The 16,965-nt window shown below is 43.0% G+C and overlaps 1 protein-coding gene across 3 annotated transcripts in view; it reads right to left on the bottom strand.

The window, feature by feature from the left end:
- LOC148027083 (uncharacterized) overlaps positions 1 to 7,437 on the bottom strand; it is a 54,145-nt gene extending 46,708 nt beyond the window's left edge. For all 3 annotated transcript variants that reach the window (XM_087691617.1, XM_087691616.1, XM_087691618.1), the window contains exons 1-4: positions 6,394 to 7,437; positions 5,943 to 6,279; positions 4,872 to 5,008; positions 4,485 to 4,582 (exon numbers count right to left, since the gene is read on the bottom strand). In XM_087691617.1, coding sequence (XP_087547743.1) covers positions 4,485 to 4,582; positions 4,872 to 5,008; positions 5,943 to 6,279; positions 6,394 to 6,396 — 575 coding nt within the window. In that variant the 5' untranslated portion in view covers positions 6,397 to 7,437. The remainder of the gene's footprint in view (positions 1 to 4,484; positions 4,583 to 4,871; positions 5,009 to 5,942; positions 6,280 to 6,393) is intronic.
- Between the last annotated feature and the right edge of the window lie 9,528 nt (positions 7,438 to 16,965).

Raw genomic sequence — 16,965 nt, 5'->3', positions numbered from 1 at the left:
TAGAGATCCATAAACCACTAGTCTCTTTTGACGAGCTCTTTTTGAACATTTGGATACAATACTTATTTTTTCTTCTTCTTATCGTCATCAAACAGATGGTCAAGATGAGATAGCAAATCTCACACTATTGGATATACTAAAGTGCTATTGCCATAAAGCCAATCAACAAGGGAAAAAGAATTTACCTTAAGTAGAATATGCCTATAATAACACATTTCATACTTCTACAAGTAAAGCACCGTTTAAGATTATATATGGAAAAGCACTCTTACTACCTATTCTCAAAACAAAGAAGGAGATATTTCATACCAATGAGTTCGTACGTAATATGGATATAGCTTTTATCCAAGTTAGACGAGCTATCCAAAGATCTTTAAAAAAAACAAAAGAAAGCAATAGATAAGCTTGAAGGCACTTTATTTTACAAGAAGGAGATAGGGTGTGGCTGAAATTTGACAAAGATTATCTAAAAAGCTCTAACAAACCTTCATCCCAAGTCATTAAGCTCGTGGCAAGAAATTATAGGCCATTTTAAGTCATTGAAAAAAGTAATAATGTTCGTTTTAGGTTACAATTTCCAAAGAATTAAAATTTTCACAATGCTTGTCATATCCATCTTTTGAAACCATATAAAGGGCCTCTACCATTAAAACCTGTAATAAAGGATCCACCTGAAGTAGATGAATAGAAGGAGATACTTTTACCAGAGCAAATAGTTTTTCATATGATCAAAAAAAAAAAACAAAATATTCTAGAAAATTTCTTCTAAATTTTAAAAATTACTCTTATTTAGATCCTAAATGAATGCCAAAAGAGTATTTTAAAGACTATCCAGAAATACTTGTAGCTTATGAAGAAGCTATAAGATCAAAGATACTTCAAGCAACATCTTGAGGACAAGACCGATTTCAAGAGGGAGAGATGTAACCAACTTTTTGCATATAAATTGCTACCAAGACATACTAGTTCAATGATTCAAATTAATTTGATGCTCATGTATTTTGAAAGGCGATTTGTATTACGTAAGTGTTTCAAAATATGACTAAATATTTATTTTTCTATTTCAGGGTGACCAATGATCGAAACGCCCTATAATAATACTTGGGTCATCATTGACGAGATGCCCAAGAGAAATTAAAAGTTTAGTTGAGCGATCAGATTAACCAAAAAGCTCAAAATGACTAAGACTTTTACACTTAGATAGAGAGATTGACTAGAAACACATATAATAAGTGGTTTCAAAAAGTGAAACCAAATGCTCGTGATCAAAGAAACAAACCATGAACTAGCGAACCTATATAATAAAACTCTCTAGAATCTTAATTTAGTGACTACTAAAATTTAGGAGATTATTATTTTTGGAAGTTGCTCAAATGGAAATTTTGTTCACGTCAAAAGCTCCAAAATTTCGAAAATAACAATTTTTTCTTCAACAACTATCTCAAATTCTTAACCATTTGAGATATTTTCAGAGTAGAAGGTTTAGAAGCTTCTTTCTCTAGAAAAGTGATATGTGCAACCGGTCTATGACTCACATAAAGCAGTAGTCTCTTTAATTAATACATGGTCTTTTCACGTACACACACAAATAGAGACCTCACTCCCTTGCTCAACACCAAATTGGACCCGAAGACCAACGTCCCTCTCGGTATTTCTTTATCAATTAAAAGATAGAAGATTACAAAAAAAATGAAATGTTTCAAAGTACAAAATCTGTGAACAATTGGCTTTCATCTTTTCTGAGTAAATTTCAATTGCATAAGGACAGTACAACATATCCAGAACAACATCCCTTTTTCTGAGTAAATTTCAGCTACATAAGGACAGTACAACATTTCCAGAACAACATCCCAAGTAGGAAAACACTTTCTATGACCGTAACTCAATAATTTAAGTGTAGAATTGCAATCTGCAGAACTCTGTATTTACTATTTTTCGTATGTTCTTACCCTGTTCTAAACTTTATTCCATTCCAGATCTATTCCATACTAGTTGGACTACAAACCCTTTGATCCTAGCATCATTCCAGCAGTAAAACAGGCCCACAAACAGCACTAAATCAGAGCTGAAAACCCTATTCATGTGTGATGTAATCATCACTTTCTTTAGTTCCTGCATTGGAGAAGCAATCAGCTGCTCTTGAGCATGAACAATAAGGCTCTTGCATCAGCAAAAGTGCAAAGAAAAAGTAGAACTATACATTCGATGAAATCAGCCCATCATGCAGAGCATTTCCTTTGAGAATAGAGAGAGAGTTGACTAGAGGGAGCAAGCTTTACCTCCATACATGAGTCAGAGACGAAGTGGTCTCCATACATGAGTCAAAGACGAAGAAGTAGTCTCCATAGCTATTGTACTTGCAACAATCTGCCCTCAGCCCTTAAAAACTTCATACTCAGATCTACCCCTCCTACCTATTACATTTTTTTTAATGCTCTCTCTCTCTTTTGGGAATTTGTGTCCAAATTGTGACACATGGCATACATGTAACAATTTTCACGTTTAAACCTTTCAGTCTAAAATTCTCCATGATTGTGCAAAATTTGACCTCGGTACAAACCAGAGAATTACTCCTCGTACAAAAAAGAAGATAATGACGCGAACAGATTCTAGGGTCAAAAAATAGTAACTCCCTAAATTTTAGGAATGGTGACCCCTGTATTCCTCAAGTTGTTCTGAGCAACTTTTACCGTTGCAACCACATCAAAAAATGTAATGTGGCTCAGTTACGGTGACTTTTATTCCGTGGGCATTCTCACATGTACATCTTCAATCTTGGCCAGGCTCATTGTCCTGCACCATCTCCAATGGCTAAGCACATAGTCCCAAACCATTGGCATTCTATTCTTCAGTATCCATTCAATATGGAACTGGTCCCAAGGCTCAGACAAACCATTAGTCCAATTTGTCCCAATGGTTGCCTCTTCTGGCCATGCAAAGATCCCAGCTTAATCCAAGAGAACTCTGGGGGGTAAAAAGCAACAGCAACTAAAGAAAAGAAAAATAAAATATTTATATAAGTAAATAAGGAAAGCAATTGCAAAAAGTATCACCACCTGGTGACAATATGTGGCATCTAAAAAAGGACATGTGTCATTTTAAAGAGACAAATGTCCCCACACTTGTTATTTTCAACAAACACTTCTCATCCAAGAAGCAATTTCTACTTAACTTGATGATCTAATCTAAGCACTAAAAAAGAAGAAAATCAACTTGCTACTCAAAGTTTGCAAAAATTAGGGTTTCAAAAACCCTAACTTTCAAAATTGCAGCAAATCAACCCTTTAGTACATGGTTCAAGCACTCAGTGCCTGTGGTTTATTTCAATAAATTCTTGTAAAGGGAAAAGGGTCGGTTCCCCTCTCAATGTGGTGTCGATTCTCCCTCTCTCTCTCTCTCTCTCTCTCTCTCTCTCTCTCTCCTAATTTTTATGGCAAAAATTAATTGAGTTGGTTGGTTCAAACAATTGACATTTACACATTCTTTCCCACGTTTACAAAGAGGGGCTGCGAGCAAATGCAAATAGCACTAAAAGGCACAAGTATTCCCAGCACTCCTGTCTCATCAAAAATGCCATTCCCAAGTTCTTGTTGCCATGGCCAATGTCACACTATGCACCCATGTTGTCGATTAAGTTGCCAATCATAGCTTCTTGTGCAGGAGTAAATATCTTCCCCTCCTAGATATCATGACAGAATTGTGCAGAGCAGTGGAACATGAGAGACAAGGAAAACAAAGCACTCACACACATTTAGAAAGGTACACAGCTTGAGAGAAAGGAGCTTGACTTGCACAGCATCCCTACACGTCAAGAAAATGTAAGCATATGCACTCTGCTCTCGCCTCAAGAGGCTCACACTTGGAGATATACTGCTCTACATATCTAACAGAGTTAAATACCAAAAGAGAATGGGTCTATCTACCGTTGCTGTTGAAAGACCAAGGAGGACAACTGAAGCTGCCCCTGGGACAACTGACATTGGCAGAGGAATAATACAAGCTCAAAACTGCATCTTGACTTGCTCATTTTTTGAGCCTAACAATCAGCGACGGTGCTTCCTCAACAATTGGAATTTTTCAAAGCCCACACCTCTACCTTGTCCTCCAAATAACCACCCAATTAGCCAGCAGGAGTTTCCCACACCGCATCCAAACATTATAATACTTCACCACAGTCCATTTGGAAATAACTAGTTCTTCTATGTGGGTCTCATCTAACTGCTTGCCAAGGTCATCAGCTTGAGCACCATAAGCACAATGATTGTGCAGAATCTAACCTAAGAGGCACTTAGGAGAACCTAAAAGTGCACTAGGAAACTTATTGTCATTGTAACGCATGCCACAGAGTTTCTTAACCTTATTTGAAAGCATTTGATATCAAGAAGCATTTAATAACAATTTATTCTTTGAGCTTTATTTCATATGACAAAAAGTCTTACTGTAGCATATTTGTTTTAGACCTGAAAATGCACACTCAGAATTACCTATCTAAAATAACATGCGTTGCTTTCAATTTCACTGCCTCCTGGACTAAGACAACTTTCAATGGAGACCCTGCTGTCATGGTAATATCCAAGTACACCTGTTGGAACAAACAGATTATTATGTTCTAAAACCATGTGTTTAAACAGCTAATAATTCTTGTTTACTCCTTGAGTTTCATTGAATGGAAGTCCGAAAAAAGCTGTAAATATTGAGTGAGAAAAATGATTGCATAAATTATCATGGCATTTAATTCACCCTGAGAGGAGCCGGGTCGATATGACAGTGATTTGACCAATTCTCGAAAGAGCGAAAGAATACTAATAAGCAGCCATGCATATCATCCATAAAACACTTTTAAATATTGAAATATGCACACTAGGTCATACCCCTTCTCTATCACATAATTCTGAAAGTGGTCGAAGCTTTTGCTCAAACAGGTGCATTTTCTTAAAAATTTCTGTTTCCAGAACCTTTTTATTACTACCAACAAAGTCTGCCAGGTTTGCATTCGCTTCATATCCCACTGCAAAATGAGCACACTCAGGTCACATTAGGGAGTCCTGCTACTGAAGTCATTCTACAGCAGACTTGAAAAAGAACTGCTTGCAATGTCTGTGCAAAACGTTTGAAATGTCTTTCAAATGAGTGGTTCTGTATCAGGCAGATGGTGCAATATGCAGAAGGATATTACAAATTCTCCAATTACTAAAATCATGTATAATAAAACTGCATTGCAAGCCACTTAAAGTCATCTCCTATCACTATCTGGTATGTTTAGATTTTTTATACGTTACATCTAATTGTTTGCTTACTCATTAGGGTCACAAGACTGTTCACTCAATCAGAGTCAGCTACCCATTTCTTAAAGTTATATAGGCCCAGTGAAATATTATTGTCAACCATACTTGAATGAAAATTGAGAAAGGAATAAAGAGAACATCAAGAAATTTGGGCTCCCAAGCATTGAAATCAATTCTTCCAATGAGAACGACCCTTATCTATATTCTCCAGCTTATAGCAGCAGCATAGCAGATGTCCACTCAGCTCATGCATATCTGCACAGCCAAGTCATCTGGGCTTTCCTGAAGGCTCAGAAATACTGGATTAGTCATTCACATAAGTACAGGCTCCATAAGCAAAGCTGTTGCACCAGTGAAGTCGTAAACTGGCAAGTAACCATTCTTCCTTGCAAATTTGCATGTCAAACCTTCAAGTCATGGTGTATCACCAGTGAACACCATTTCATAATCAGCCTGTGGGTTAGGCCAGACCAGCTACAGAGCATGCATCTGTTGAGCTTGCTATCATGCATGATCAAGGTTCCTGCATTTAGTCTATTGATTCTGGACACATCGGGTTCTTTTACTCCATCACGCTAGCCTGGAAGATTATGGCATCACAATCATCGGCTCCTAACTGTAGGACTATCAGGTATAAAAGAACAACATTGGCATTACTTGGAGTTTTAAGACGATGAATGATGCCGACATATATGATATGATCTCCTGGCCTGGCTATGTTTCTGATTGTCCAAAGTAAACAATAATCTGCAGGATCCTTTGTCCCATCCACCCCAATGAGAATTATTTTGCCTGACGTCGTCTCTGAACCTTGTCTACTGGGAGATGTAGCAATAGAAGGAGAGCTGCTAGGAGATGGAGGCGCTGATGGAGGTCTGATTGGAGACTCCGGTGCAGAGGGGGACCTGCTAGGAGATGGAGGCACACTGCTGGCTTGCGTGGAGTTCCTTGAACTCAAGCTTGTCAACTGCCGCGATACACCGAAAAAGCCAGCCTGCCAGCCAATCAAAGCATTTGTGTCAGAAAAGTGCATACCAAATTGAAGCGGCGCAAACTGACCCTGTGATGCGGCAGATAGAAGAGTTCGATGGTGATGAGAGGACCTTACCATGGCGTCTCAGTTCCTGAGACGTGGCCCAAACGGTCTTTTAAGCTTCAAAGGGTAGATTGGTCGAATGGGGATCGAGTACTTGAAAAGGCAGATGATGGAAAAGAGTTTTGCGGCCCAAAATCCAGAAAGCTGAGGGCCTAATTTCAGTAAACTTTCACCAGCCATGCTGCCTGCAAAAGTGTGATCAGCAAATATTCCGGCATATTCCGGGCTAAGGGGTTGACGCCCCCGCCAGGGAGGGCCTACTTTGTCTGTCAAGGATGAAGTATCTTCATTGCGTCCGCATCGTATCATCAGGCGAAGCTTCTTTCACGTCTTTTTGACAAGCTCTCTGATCTACAGGCACCTCAAAACCGTCCGGCCGGCCATGGCAATGCGGCGCCCATTTAAATACACTATCTTAGCCGTAGGAAAACGATCTCCTGCAGTTAGATGAATACAGCAAACCCTGCTCCGCATAAAACTGACAAGTTCCACGTCCATTTCTACAACTCCGTAAAACTGTAGGCTATTGGTATGTTACCCGCAGCACTAAATATACGGAGGATTTAACGCGGCAGAAATCCTCGCATTAATAATCTGAATCATCTGATTTAATCTTTTCCGTCTCCTTTTCCTGCGCCCTTGCATCCTGCCTTGTGTCGCGGCAGCATCGCCGATCGATGATCGGTTCAGCGGCTCGAAAAGCCAACGGCTGGTTGCTTTAATGGCACTGCTCGTGCAATGCACCTGCGGCATGCCAGGCGCCATGGCCTCAGAGGCGTGCGCACACGTCCAAAGCAATGTGTACAAAAGGTTGAGAGCGCAGGCCTGTGATCATCATGCGATGCGATGCGATGCGATGCGGATGGACAGCGGATTGTATGCGCAATCACGCGCCACGACCGGATCAAAAGGCTGCGATTGTGGAGAAGCAGCACCAGCAGCCCAAACCCTAAATTAAGCCTCGTGTTTCCAGTGTGAGAGAGAGTGTGTGTGAGGCTCTCCCAAGAGCATTACCAGAAGTTCTGCTGCAAAAAACGGAGAAAGCATCCGTCGATCATCGATCAGAAAATCCAAGGAATTTGCTGACGTAGCGTTCTTTTGCAATTTGTAATTTGTAATTTGTAAATTAAATTAAATTAAATTTGAATAGAGGGCCACTTAAAACGTGACACGTGTCGAGCTCCCAGGGCGTCACGCTGGTATTTTATTTTACATGGTTAGCTAGCTCTAAATTGTGAAAAAAGAAACCAGCCAGTTGGATGATTCCATTTTCCGCTCAGATGATGCCAGGTGTCCATATAGTTGGAAGAGAAAACCCAATCAGTTCTAGCAAAATCAACATGGCTCAAAAACTTAAGCGCCAAGCCTTTCAATATCTAAGATACCTACCAATGCCATCATTGCCAATCATCAGCCTTATACTCGCCCACTATCCCCAAGAAACACCTTATCGTGAGGTTCTCATGTTTTAGGATTAAGAAATGGCTCTAGTATATAAGTGATGTCACTAAGTTCTCCAACAAGTCTTGTGTCGCGCACTGGCTAAATCCTCAAAGCTAGCCTTTGGTTACTCTCCCACCTATGACATCCATGCTCTTGTTGCCATAGCTATCCACAACTTCTACATCATGCTCTATATTCACTCAAAATAGATCAAATGGATGCTCCTCAGCTCAATAAGCACTCAACAAGGCTTAGCTAAGCCTTGGGAATTCCTCAACAAGCACGGAGCAAGCTAAAACAAGTTAGAAGAAGAAAAGACGCAATGCATATCTCGAGAGGAAGAAACAATGGTTGCCATGAAACATTGAGCTTAGCTAAGCCTTGGGGATTTCCTCAGCAAGCATGGAGCAAGCTAAAACAAGCTGGAAGAAGAAAAGACACGATGCATATCTCGAGAGGAAGAAACAATGGCTGCCAATATCAACCATGTGCTCTAATGCATGAGCTAATAAATTATGCCCTTGAAACATCTGTGCTTTATGTAGATTAGGCACTAATTGGCACGCATTTAAAATCAATCAATGATATGCTTGTGTTGGAGTCCCTATCACTACTTGCGTGAGCACATGGAGACTTCATGATATTCAGGCTATCATGCCCTAAGCTATACCTCCATCATTAGAGTTGTAGGTGGTCATCCTCCACCATTGTGTCCAACATGTCAATTTTGCTACAGCAGCACCAATAACAAGAGGAGCAACAACAAAAGCAATAACAATAATGGTACTAGAGGCAAGAAAATCCTCCAACTTCTCCCATCAAGCAAGTAGGTTCAAAGTCCACACATGGCATGGTGGGGATTTGAGAAAGTAGTTACCTCCAAAGAATAGCAATATTGGTTGGCTATTGCATTCACTTACTTTTAGTCAATCTTCATCATAGTGATTTTCCACTACTTCACTCTTACCTTGGCCTAGCACCACATGATATGCATATTCAACAAGTGAGAGTTCTTTGCTACAACTTTCATCTCTTCTCAACTCGATTGTCTACTGCTACTATGTCACAAAGTACAGGTTGGATGTCTCCACTAATGATGATTAGCTAATGTTCCATCGCATATGCCCCGATGTTATTCACTTCTCTCATCCCTTATTATGCTCATTCACTTGTGTATTTTGAAATCTTGGCATGATGGTCTATTGAAAAAATACTTATTTTCCACACTTGGGCCTTTGCAACATGCCAAGGGACAAGTCCTTTTTGCCATTCTCCCTCATGCATCCATGGCCCAAACATACAATCAATGATTGAGGATTGGACAAATTGCTTATTTGTTGCACTTGGGCCTCCATAACATGCCAAGAGACAAGCCCTTATGGGTTCCCTTTGCTCCTTGAGCTATGATGGTGTGCTTGAAAGGGAGCCACAACTTATGCACAGAAGCTCCTCTTCTCCTCTTTGTTATATCCTAGAAGGACATGGTGCTTCCTATACATTTGAATACCTTTAAAAAACAAAGTAATTTTATTCCAACCTACTAGAGTACTACTTACCTAGTTACTTGTGAAACAAAAGAGACTAAAGTGTAAAATATTACACGGCGCAGCGAACAGAATCTGAGAAAGAGATAGAGAGTACACAACAGATAAGAGGAGAATCAGTAAAATTCTTTAACTCCAAACAACTGATACAAAGATGGCTCTGTCCACCCGTGCGCTTCCACTATGTGAAGCTTAGATGGCGATCTAGACAGAAGATAGGTGAAGAGCTTAAGGCTAGCTGGAACAACAACTCTGACTGGGTGAAAGATAAGTGTAAGATGGCTGCGAAGGGGTTTAGCTTTTATAGCCCGCGAAGGTCGTTAGGTCGGCCTGCTGACCGACCTACCATATGAGCCTCCACTAGTCGGCCAGGGAATATTCCAGGGAATATTCCCTTTACCATCGGGCCGGGGGCGCTGCCCCCGGACCCCCGCCAGGGGGGCCGCTAGCCCCCCTGGGACCCCCCAGCCAGGGGCCGCTTCCGCGGCCCCCGGACCCCACAATAGGGGCCCCTTTTAACTCCCTTACCACGCAACTCAATGCAATGTGCCTCGAGTTGCTACCAGCATAACCACTCCGTCTAACCCAAAGATTAGACCCACAACAGTCACCTTTTTGCCATCCGGTCACATAGACCTCATCTGATATACAAGTCACGACTCAACCAATGTCCGGGCTCACATTTGGCTTCTCCTCATAATGGGGGCCTTACAACTTTGAGCACCATGGATCATTGGTAGCACCTAATGAGGGTGGGGCATTGATCATATCTAACACCCCCCCTCAATGTCCACCCATAGGTGAACTATCTCCTCGGCCCAATGCCGAGTCTCTGAAGATGAACTTGAAGCAGATCCTTCGTAAGTGCTTTGGTGAAGATATCTGCTCCATTCTCCTCTGTTGGACAGTAGACCAATTCCACTATCCCATCCTCCATCAAATCACGCACATAGTGATACTGGATCTCTATATGTTTGGTGCGTGCATGAAACACTGGATTTTTGGCAATGGCGATGCAACTCTGATTGTCACATCTCAGCACAGTTGGTTCTTCATCCTGCACTCCCATATGCCATAGAATCCTTCTCAACCATACGGCCTCACATGCAGCAAAACAAGCTGCCTTGTACTCTGCTTCGGTAGAAGACAATGCCACTGTTGGTTGCTTCTTACTAATCCAAGAGAAAATTCCTGAACCCAAAGAGAAACAATAACCAGAAACTGACTTCCTGGAATCAATGTCTCCTGCCCAATCTGAGTCACAGTTCCCCACAAGAGAAGTTCCGAAACTGTATGTGATACCATAGTCAAGAGTTTTCTTCAAGTATCTGAGCACCCGCATCCCAGCCTTCCAATGACTCTCATGAGGTTTGTTTGAGAACCTGCTCAAAACACCAACAGCAAAACTGATATCTGGTCTGGTGTTACACAAGTAGATTAGACTGCCGACCAACCTCCTATACCTCCCAATGTCTGCTAGTGCTGATGTATCCTCAACGGATAACTTTACATTCACCTCCATAGGTGTAGCTATCTCCTTGCACTCGGTCATGCCAAATGCCTTCAAGATCTCCCATGCATACTTCTTCTGAGAGATGAAGATCTTTCCTGGCTCTTGCCAGACTTCAATCCCCAAACAATAGTGCAGCAAGCCCAAGTCTGTCATTTCAAACTCAAAACTCAAAGCCTTTCGAGTTTGGTTGATCATATCTTCATAGTCACCTGTAATAAGAAGGTCGTCCACATATAGGACAATCACTACAGACTTTTTACCATCCCTGTAAACATACAAGTTAGCATCTGAGGCACATCTTTTGAAGTTTAGGTTTAAAAAGAACCTATCTATCCGCTGGTACCATGCTCTGGGGGCTTGTTTCAGCCCATACAATGCCTTCTTCAGTTTACACACTTTGTTCTCAGAATGGGGGGCCTCAAACCCTGGTGGCTGAGCCACGTACACCTCCTCCTTGAGGTCACCATTTAAGAACGCTGACTTAACATCCATTTGGTACACTGGCCACTTCTTGTGGGCAGCCACTGCAAGTACCGTGCGAATAGTGGTCATTCTGGCAGTTGGGGCAAATGACTCTTGAAAATCAAACCCTTCAACTTGTGAAAATCCTTGGGCAACCAGTCTAGCTTTGTACTTTTCTAAGGTACCATCAGCCTTGTACTTTACCTTCCAGATCCACTTGGTGCCAATAATCTTCCGCTTTGCTGGCCGATCCACTAGCTCCCAAGTGTCATTCTTCATTATGCTGTCATACTCCGCCTGCATAGCAGCCTTCCATGATGGATCTGCAAGTGCTTCTTCTAAGTCAGTTGGCTCCTTTACTTCTCTCATAATCTCAACCATCAAGGCCATGTTGACTATGTGAGCAGAAGCCCTCCTTTGCTCCTCTATTCTCTGAGACCTCCTTGGTCCGTCTGCCTTCTCCTCAACAGATGCAGGCATAGGATTATTGTGGTCATAGAGCTGCTTCACCCAGCGCGGCAATGGCTTTTCCGGTGGGGTGATGTCAGGTTGGTGAACTTTTTCCTCATCATCTGAAGATGATGCTTCCTCCTCCTTAAGGATAGGGATAGCTCTCGGGACAGGTTCATAGTGGACTACTTCTTCGCTTGATGATAAAGTGGAAGACCTTGCCTTCTCCTCCTCCACTGTATGCGGCTCCTCCTTGAACACCACATCACGGCTCGCGATGATCTTCTTTGCCTCTTGGTCATATAACTTGTAAGCCTTCTGCTCATCACTATAACCCAAGAAGATACATTTTCTGCTTTTTGGTTGTAACTTGTTTCTCTTCTCATCTGGAACATGTGCATAACATTCACATCCAAAAATTCTGAAATGTGAAACAGATGGTTTCTTACCAGTGTAAGCCTCATGAGGTGTTTTTCCCTTGAGAGCCTTTGTGTAGCTCCGATTTAGAATGTAGACTGCAGTATTAACAGCTTCAGCCCAAAAATGGTTAGGCAATCCCTTGCCCTTTAGCATGCATCTTGCCATCTCCACAATGGTACGATTCCTGCGTTCCACAACACCATTCTGCTGAGGTGTGTGAGGCGTCGTCAATTGACGCTTGATCCCTTTGCTCTTGCAAAAGCCTTCAAACTCCTTTGAGTTGAACTCACCACCACCATCTGTTCTAAATTTCTTCACACTTTTCCCTGTTTCATTCTCAACAAGTATTAGCCATTCTTTAAACTTACCAAAAGCTTGAGCCTTATCACGAAGGAAGTACACCCACATCTTCCTACTGTAGTCGTCGACAATCAACATAAAATAAGAAGATCCCCCCAAGGCCTGTGTAGGCATCTTACCACACAAGTCAGCATGCACCAACTCTAGAGGAGCATGTGCTCTATTCTTGCTTTCTTGTGGAAATGCCTTTCTCTGTTGCTTGCCCATCATACAAGCTTCACATGGTTCCTTCAATTCAGTTATTGTAGGTAGGTGAGCAACCATACCTTGCTTTTGCATCTCCTTCAATACTGCAAATCCGATGTGTCCAAACCTTTCATGCCAAAGCTTACTTGTGCCCACTCCAGCGGTGGCTGTAAGAGCACTTAGCTCATACAGGTTGTTCCTTCTTTCTCCTTTGCCAACAATTGTGCCAGCACTATCAATAATTTCTGCACCTGTCTTCTTGAACCTCACTTCATGACCAAGATCAGTTATGGCAGCAACTGATAAGAGATTTCTCCTGATTTCGGGAACATACAACACATTTGAAAGCTTTTTGACTTCACCATTTGCAGCAACAAAAGAAATAGTACCTGTGCCTGCAGCAGGGCATTTAGCATCATTTCCAACCGTCACAGTGATGGATTCTTGTAGAGGCTGCATAGAACTGTATAGACCTTTCTTGTTGGTCATGTGACGGGAGGCCCCACTATCCAACACCCAAGAGTCAGTGGTAGATTCTTCTTGCGCCGAGGAGCACACTTCCTCAATGGTCGCCATGAATAATTCCAACTCTGCTTCAGCCGTATTGGCTGTCTCTTTCCCTTTAGTTTTAAGGGTACCATTCTTTTCATCTGCCTTCTTGACACGACAATCTGCAATCGCATGTCCTTTCTTCTTACAGTAGAAGCACTCTCCTTGAAACTTCTTCTTGCCGCCCTTTTTCTTTTTGTCACCATCATTTTTGGTGGAGGAAACACCTTTGCCTTTTGCATTGGCAGAGAATGCAGCATCTCCATTGTTGCTTCCTTCTCGGGCTTTCAGCCTCAACTCCTCCTCCATTAATAATGCACAAAACTCCTCAAAAGTCAAAGCTTGAGGTCTCACCTGAGTATTAAGGGCAGTTACTAGTCCATCAAACTTTTGTGGACAAATCCGAAGACACCTCCGAGCTAGCTCTTCGCTAGTCTTTTGTATCCCAGCGCCAGCCATCTGGTCGCGCAGATTCTTAATCCGAGTGATGAATGCTTCAACCGTCTCTCCTTCAGCAAACTTCTCCGCTGCTAGTTGATTCTCCAAGTTTTGAATCCTTGTTTGGTTTCGTGTTTCATATTGACTCCTTAGTACATTCCAAGCCTCTGACGCTTTGGTTGTATGCTGAATCAGAGTCAAAACACTGTCAGAACAGCTTGTAACTAAGGCACACAATGCATCTGCATTCCTTCGTTTCCAAGCTCGTAGAAGATCTGCATTCGGAGGAATCATCACACTAGGATTTGATGGGTCGGGGGTAGGCTGTGGTTCTGCGTCAGTCCCCAGCACAGTCTCCAGAAGCTCATAAGAATCAAGGATAGTAGTAATTTTGAACTTCCACAAGGTGTAGTTTGTACCATCTAACTTGCCTTCGCTGAAGGTTGGTGGACGAATCCTCAGTGTTTGAATAGCCGGTACAGCAGCACCACCTCCTGCACCGCTTCCTGATGCGCCAGAACTGCTTCCCGGAGTCGACATCGTTTCTCTTTGCTGTTGAAGCCTTTGCCTCTTGTACTCTCTCCGATCTCTAGAGCCCCCTGGGCTCTGATACCATGTAAAATATTACACGGCGCAGCGAACAGAATCTGAGAAAGAGATAGAGAGTACACAACAGATAAGAGGAGAATCAGTAAAATTCTTTAACTCCAAACAACTGATACAAAGATGGCTCTGTCCACCCGTGCGCTTCCACTATGTGAAGCTTAGATGGCGATCTAGACAGAAGATAGGTGAAGAGCTTAAGGCTAGCTGGAACAACAACTCTGACTGGGTGAAAGATAAGTGTAAGATGGCTGCGAAGGGGTTTAGCTTTTATAGCCCGCGAAGGTCGTTAGGTCGGCCTGCTGACCGACCTACCATATGAGCCTCCACTAGTCGGCCAGGGAATATTCCAGGGAATATTCCCTTTACCATCGGGCCGGGGGCGCTGCCCCCGGACCCCCGCCAGGGGGGCCGCTAGCCCCCCTGGGACCCCCCAGCCAGGGGCCGCTTCCGCGGCCCCCGGACCCCACAATAGGGGCCCCTTTTAACTCCCTTACCACGCAACTCAATGCAATGTGCCTCGAGTTGCTACCAGCATAACCACTCCGTCTAACCCAAAGATTAGACCCACAACAGTCACCTTTTTGCCATCCGGTCACATAGACCTCATCTGATATACAAGTCACGACTCAACCAATGTCCGGGCTCACATTTGGCTTCTCCTCATAATGGGGGCCTTACAACTTTGAGCACCATGGATCATTGGTAGCACCTAATGAGGGTGGGGCATTGATCATATCTAACATAAAGATACAAAACAAAGTGAATGATGTGTAGAAGGCAAGTGAGTGAGCAAAGTAAGATTTTCAAGCAAGAGGAGAGGAGAAAAGAGCACTTTGACTAAAGCTTTGGGATGGCGTTTCTCTATACAATGTGGGAGGCATGACCCTTGTCTTTATCTCTATACGATATAATGCACAAATTTATCATACCTATTTCCTAACCTACATGGCACGTGTATGATGATCCCAAACCTATCCTTTTTGCAATTTGCTTTTCTTCATGGGCCAGGCCAGGTAGGTGTACACCTCATTCTCTTCTCTTCTCTTCTCTTCTCTCTCTCTCTCTCTCTCTCTCTCTCTCTCTCTCTCTCTCTCTCTCTCTCTCTCTCTCTCTCTCTCTCTCTCTCTCTCTCTGTGGCTTGTGCCTAAGTGTCTTTGCTTCTCTCTCTGATTCTTCCATCCATCCATTCATGGGCCAGGCCAGGTAGGTGTACACCTCATTCTCTTCTCTTCTCTTTTGTGTGTGTGTGTGTGTGTGTGTGTGTGTGTGTGTGTGTGTGTGTGTGTGTGTGTGTGTGTGTGTGTGTGTGTGTGTGTGTGTGTGTGTGTGGCTTGTGCCTAAGTGTCTTTGCTTCTCTCTCTGATTCTTCCATCCATCCATTCATTCATTCAAACACAGAGATTAGGATAGGTACCATGCCTCACCCTTGTTGTTGTGTGTGTGTGCGATATCGAGGCGGATGCCGAGCTTCTCGCTCTTCATTTGCTTGTTATCATCGACACCAATGGTGACTAAGATCAACATGCAGTCATCCATGATGGTCTTGGCCCCAAATGACAATGTTGTGGAGCTACTCTTGGGCGGACACAATGGTGGAGGCATCCTTGCCTCGACACCCTCTTCTACCACATCCTCCTTGAGTACATGGACCTCCTGGCACCCATCTCTACCCTCTACTAGACCATTAGTCATGCTGATGGTCGACTCGGATGGGTCTCTCTCTTTGGCATTTCTAGATCTTGATTGCATGTCAACATGCTGTAGGAGTCCATCCTCGAATGATGACCTTGCCAAGGCTAGGGCATCGGAGCTTCTCTCCTTGCATCAAGCCCTCAAAGCCGCCACCTCCTCCTCGTTAGTAGGTGTCACCTCCTTGCCCACCACCTCTGACATGGTGAACTTCTAGATACACATTCCACTGTGTGCTTGCATGCCTTTTCAAGAAGAAGTTCCAAAAGTAGAAGCAGACACAGATGCAGAAGAAAAATGGCATCAATAAGCGGAAAGTTCCTATTGTTGAACTCTCAGCTAGGAGCAGGAAGTAGGCTAAGGTTGATGATGACATGGGGTTTCTACAATTCACACTTTTAGTGTGCTTCATAGGAAGCCACCATCTCTCTCTCTCTCTCTCTCTCTCTCTCTCTCTCTCTCTCTCTCTCTCTCTCTCTCTCTCTCTCTCTCTCTCTCTCTCTCTCTCTCTCTCTCTCTCTCTCTCTCTCTCTCTCTCTCTCTCTCTCTCTCTCTCTCTCTCTTTGTGCTTGAACAATCAAGTTGTCACACATGTTTTTAATGCAAAATATGCTGCATCCTCAATAGTTGGCATTGACAGTGAGCCTATTTTCGTAGCAATATGAGCCTCCATCCATTGTGAAGTTGTTAGCCCATGGTCTAGCCTCGACACGCTTGGCCTACAACCCTCAATAGAAGCTTCTTGAAGCATTGATTATGCAGGACGATGTTGATGATGAAGAAGCACTTGGGTTGAAGTGGTGCTACCGATGAATCACTCCGATCCAACCTCATGCTTGCAATTTGCCATGTCTTGACCTTTCTTCAAGCTATCACTACTGCAAGTTGCAGTGGTATACAAATGATGAAGCAAAGGCCACCAGG

The sequence above is a fragment of the Lygodium microphyllum genome, chromosome 13, assembly GCF_053477565.2.
Source record: "Lygodium microphyllum isolate KBCC chromosome 13, Lygodium_microphyllum_v1.1.10, whole genome shotgun sequence".
NCBI lineage: Eukaryota > Viridiplantae > Streptophyta > Polypodiopsida > Schizaeales > Lygodiaceae > Lygodium > Lygodium microphyllum.
This window is presented reverse-complemented; position numbering and strand designations above follow the sequence as displayed.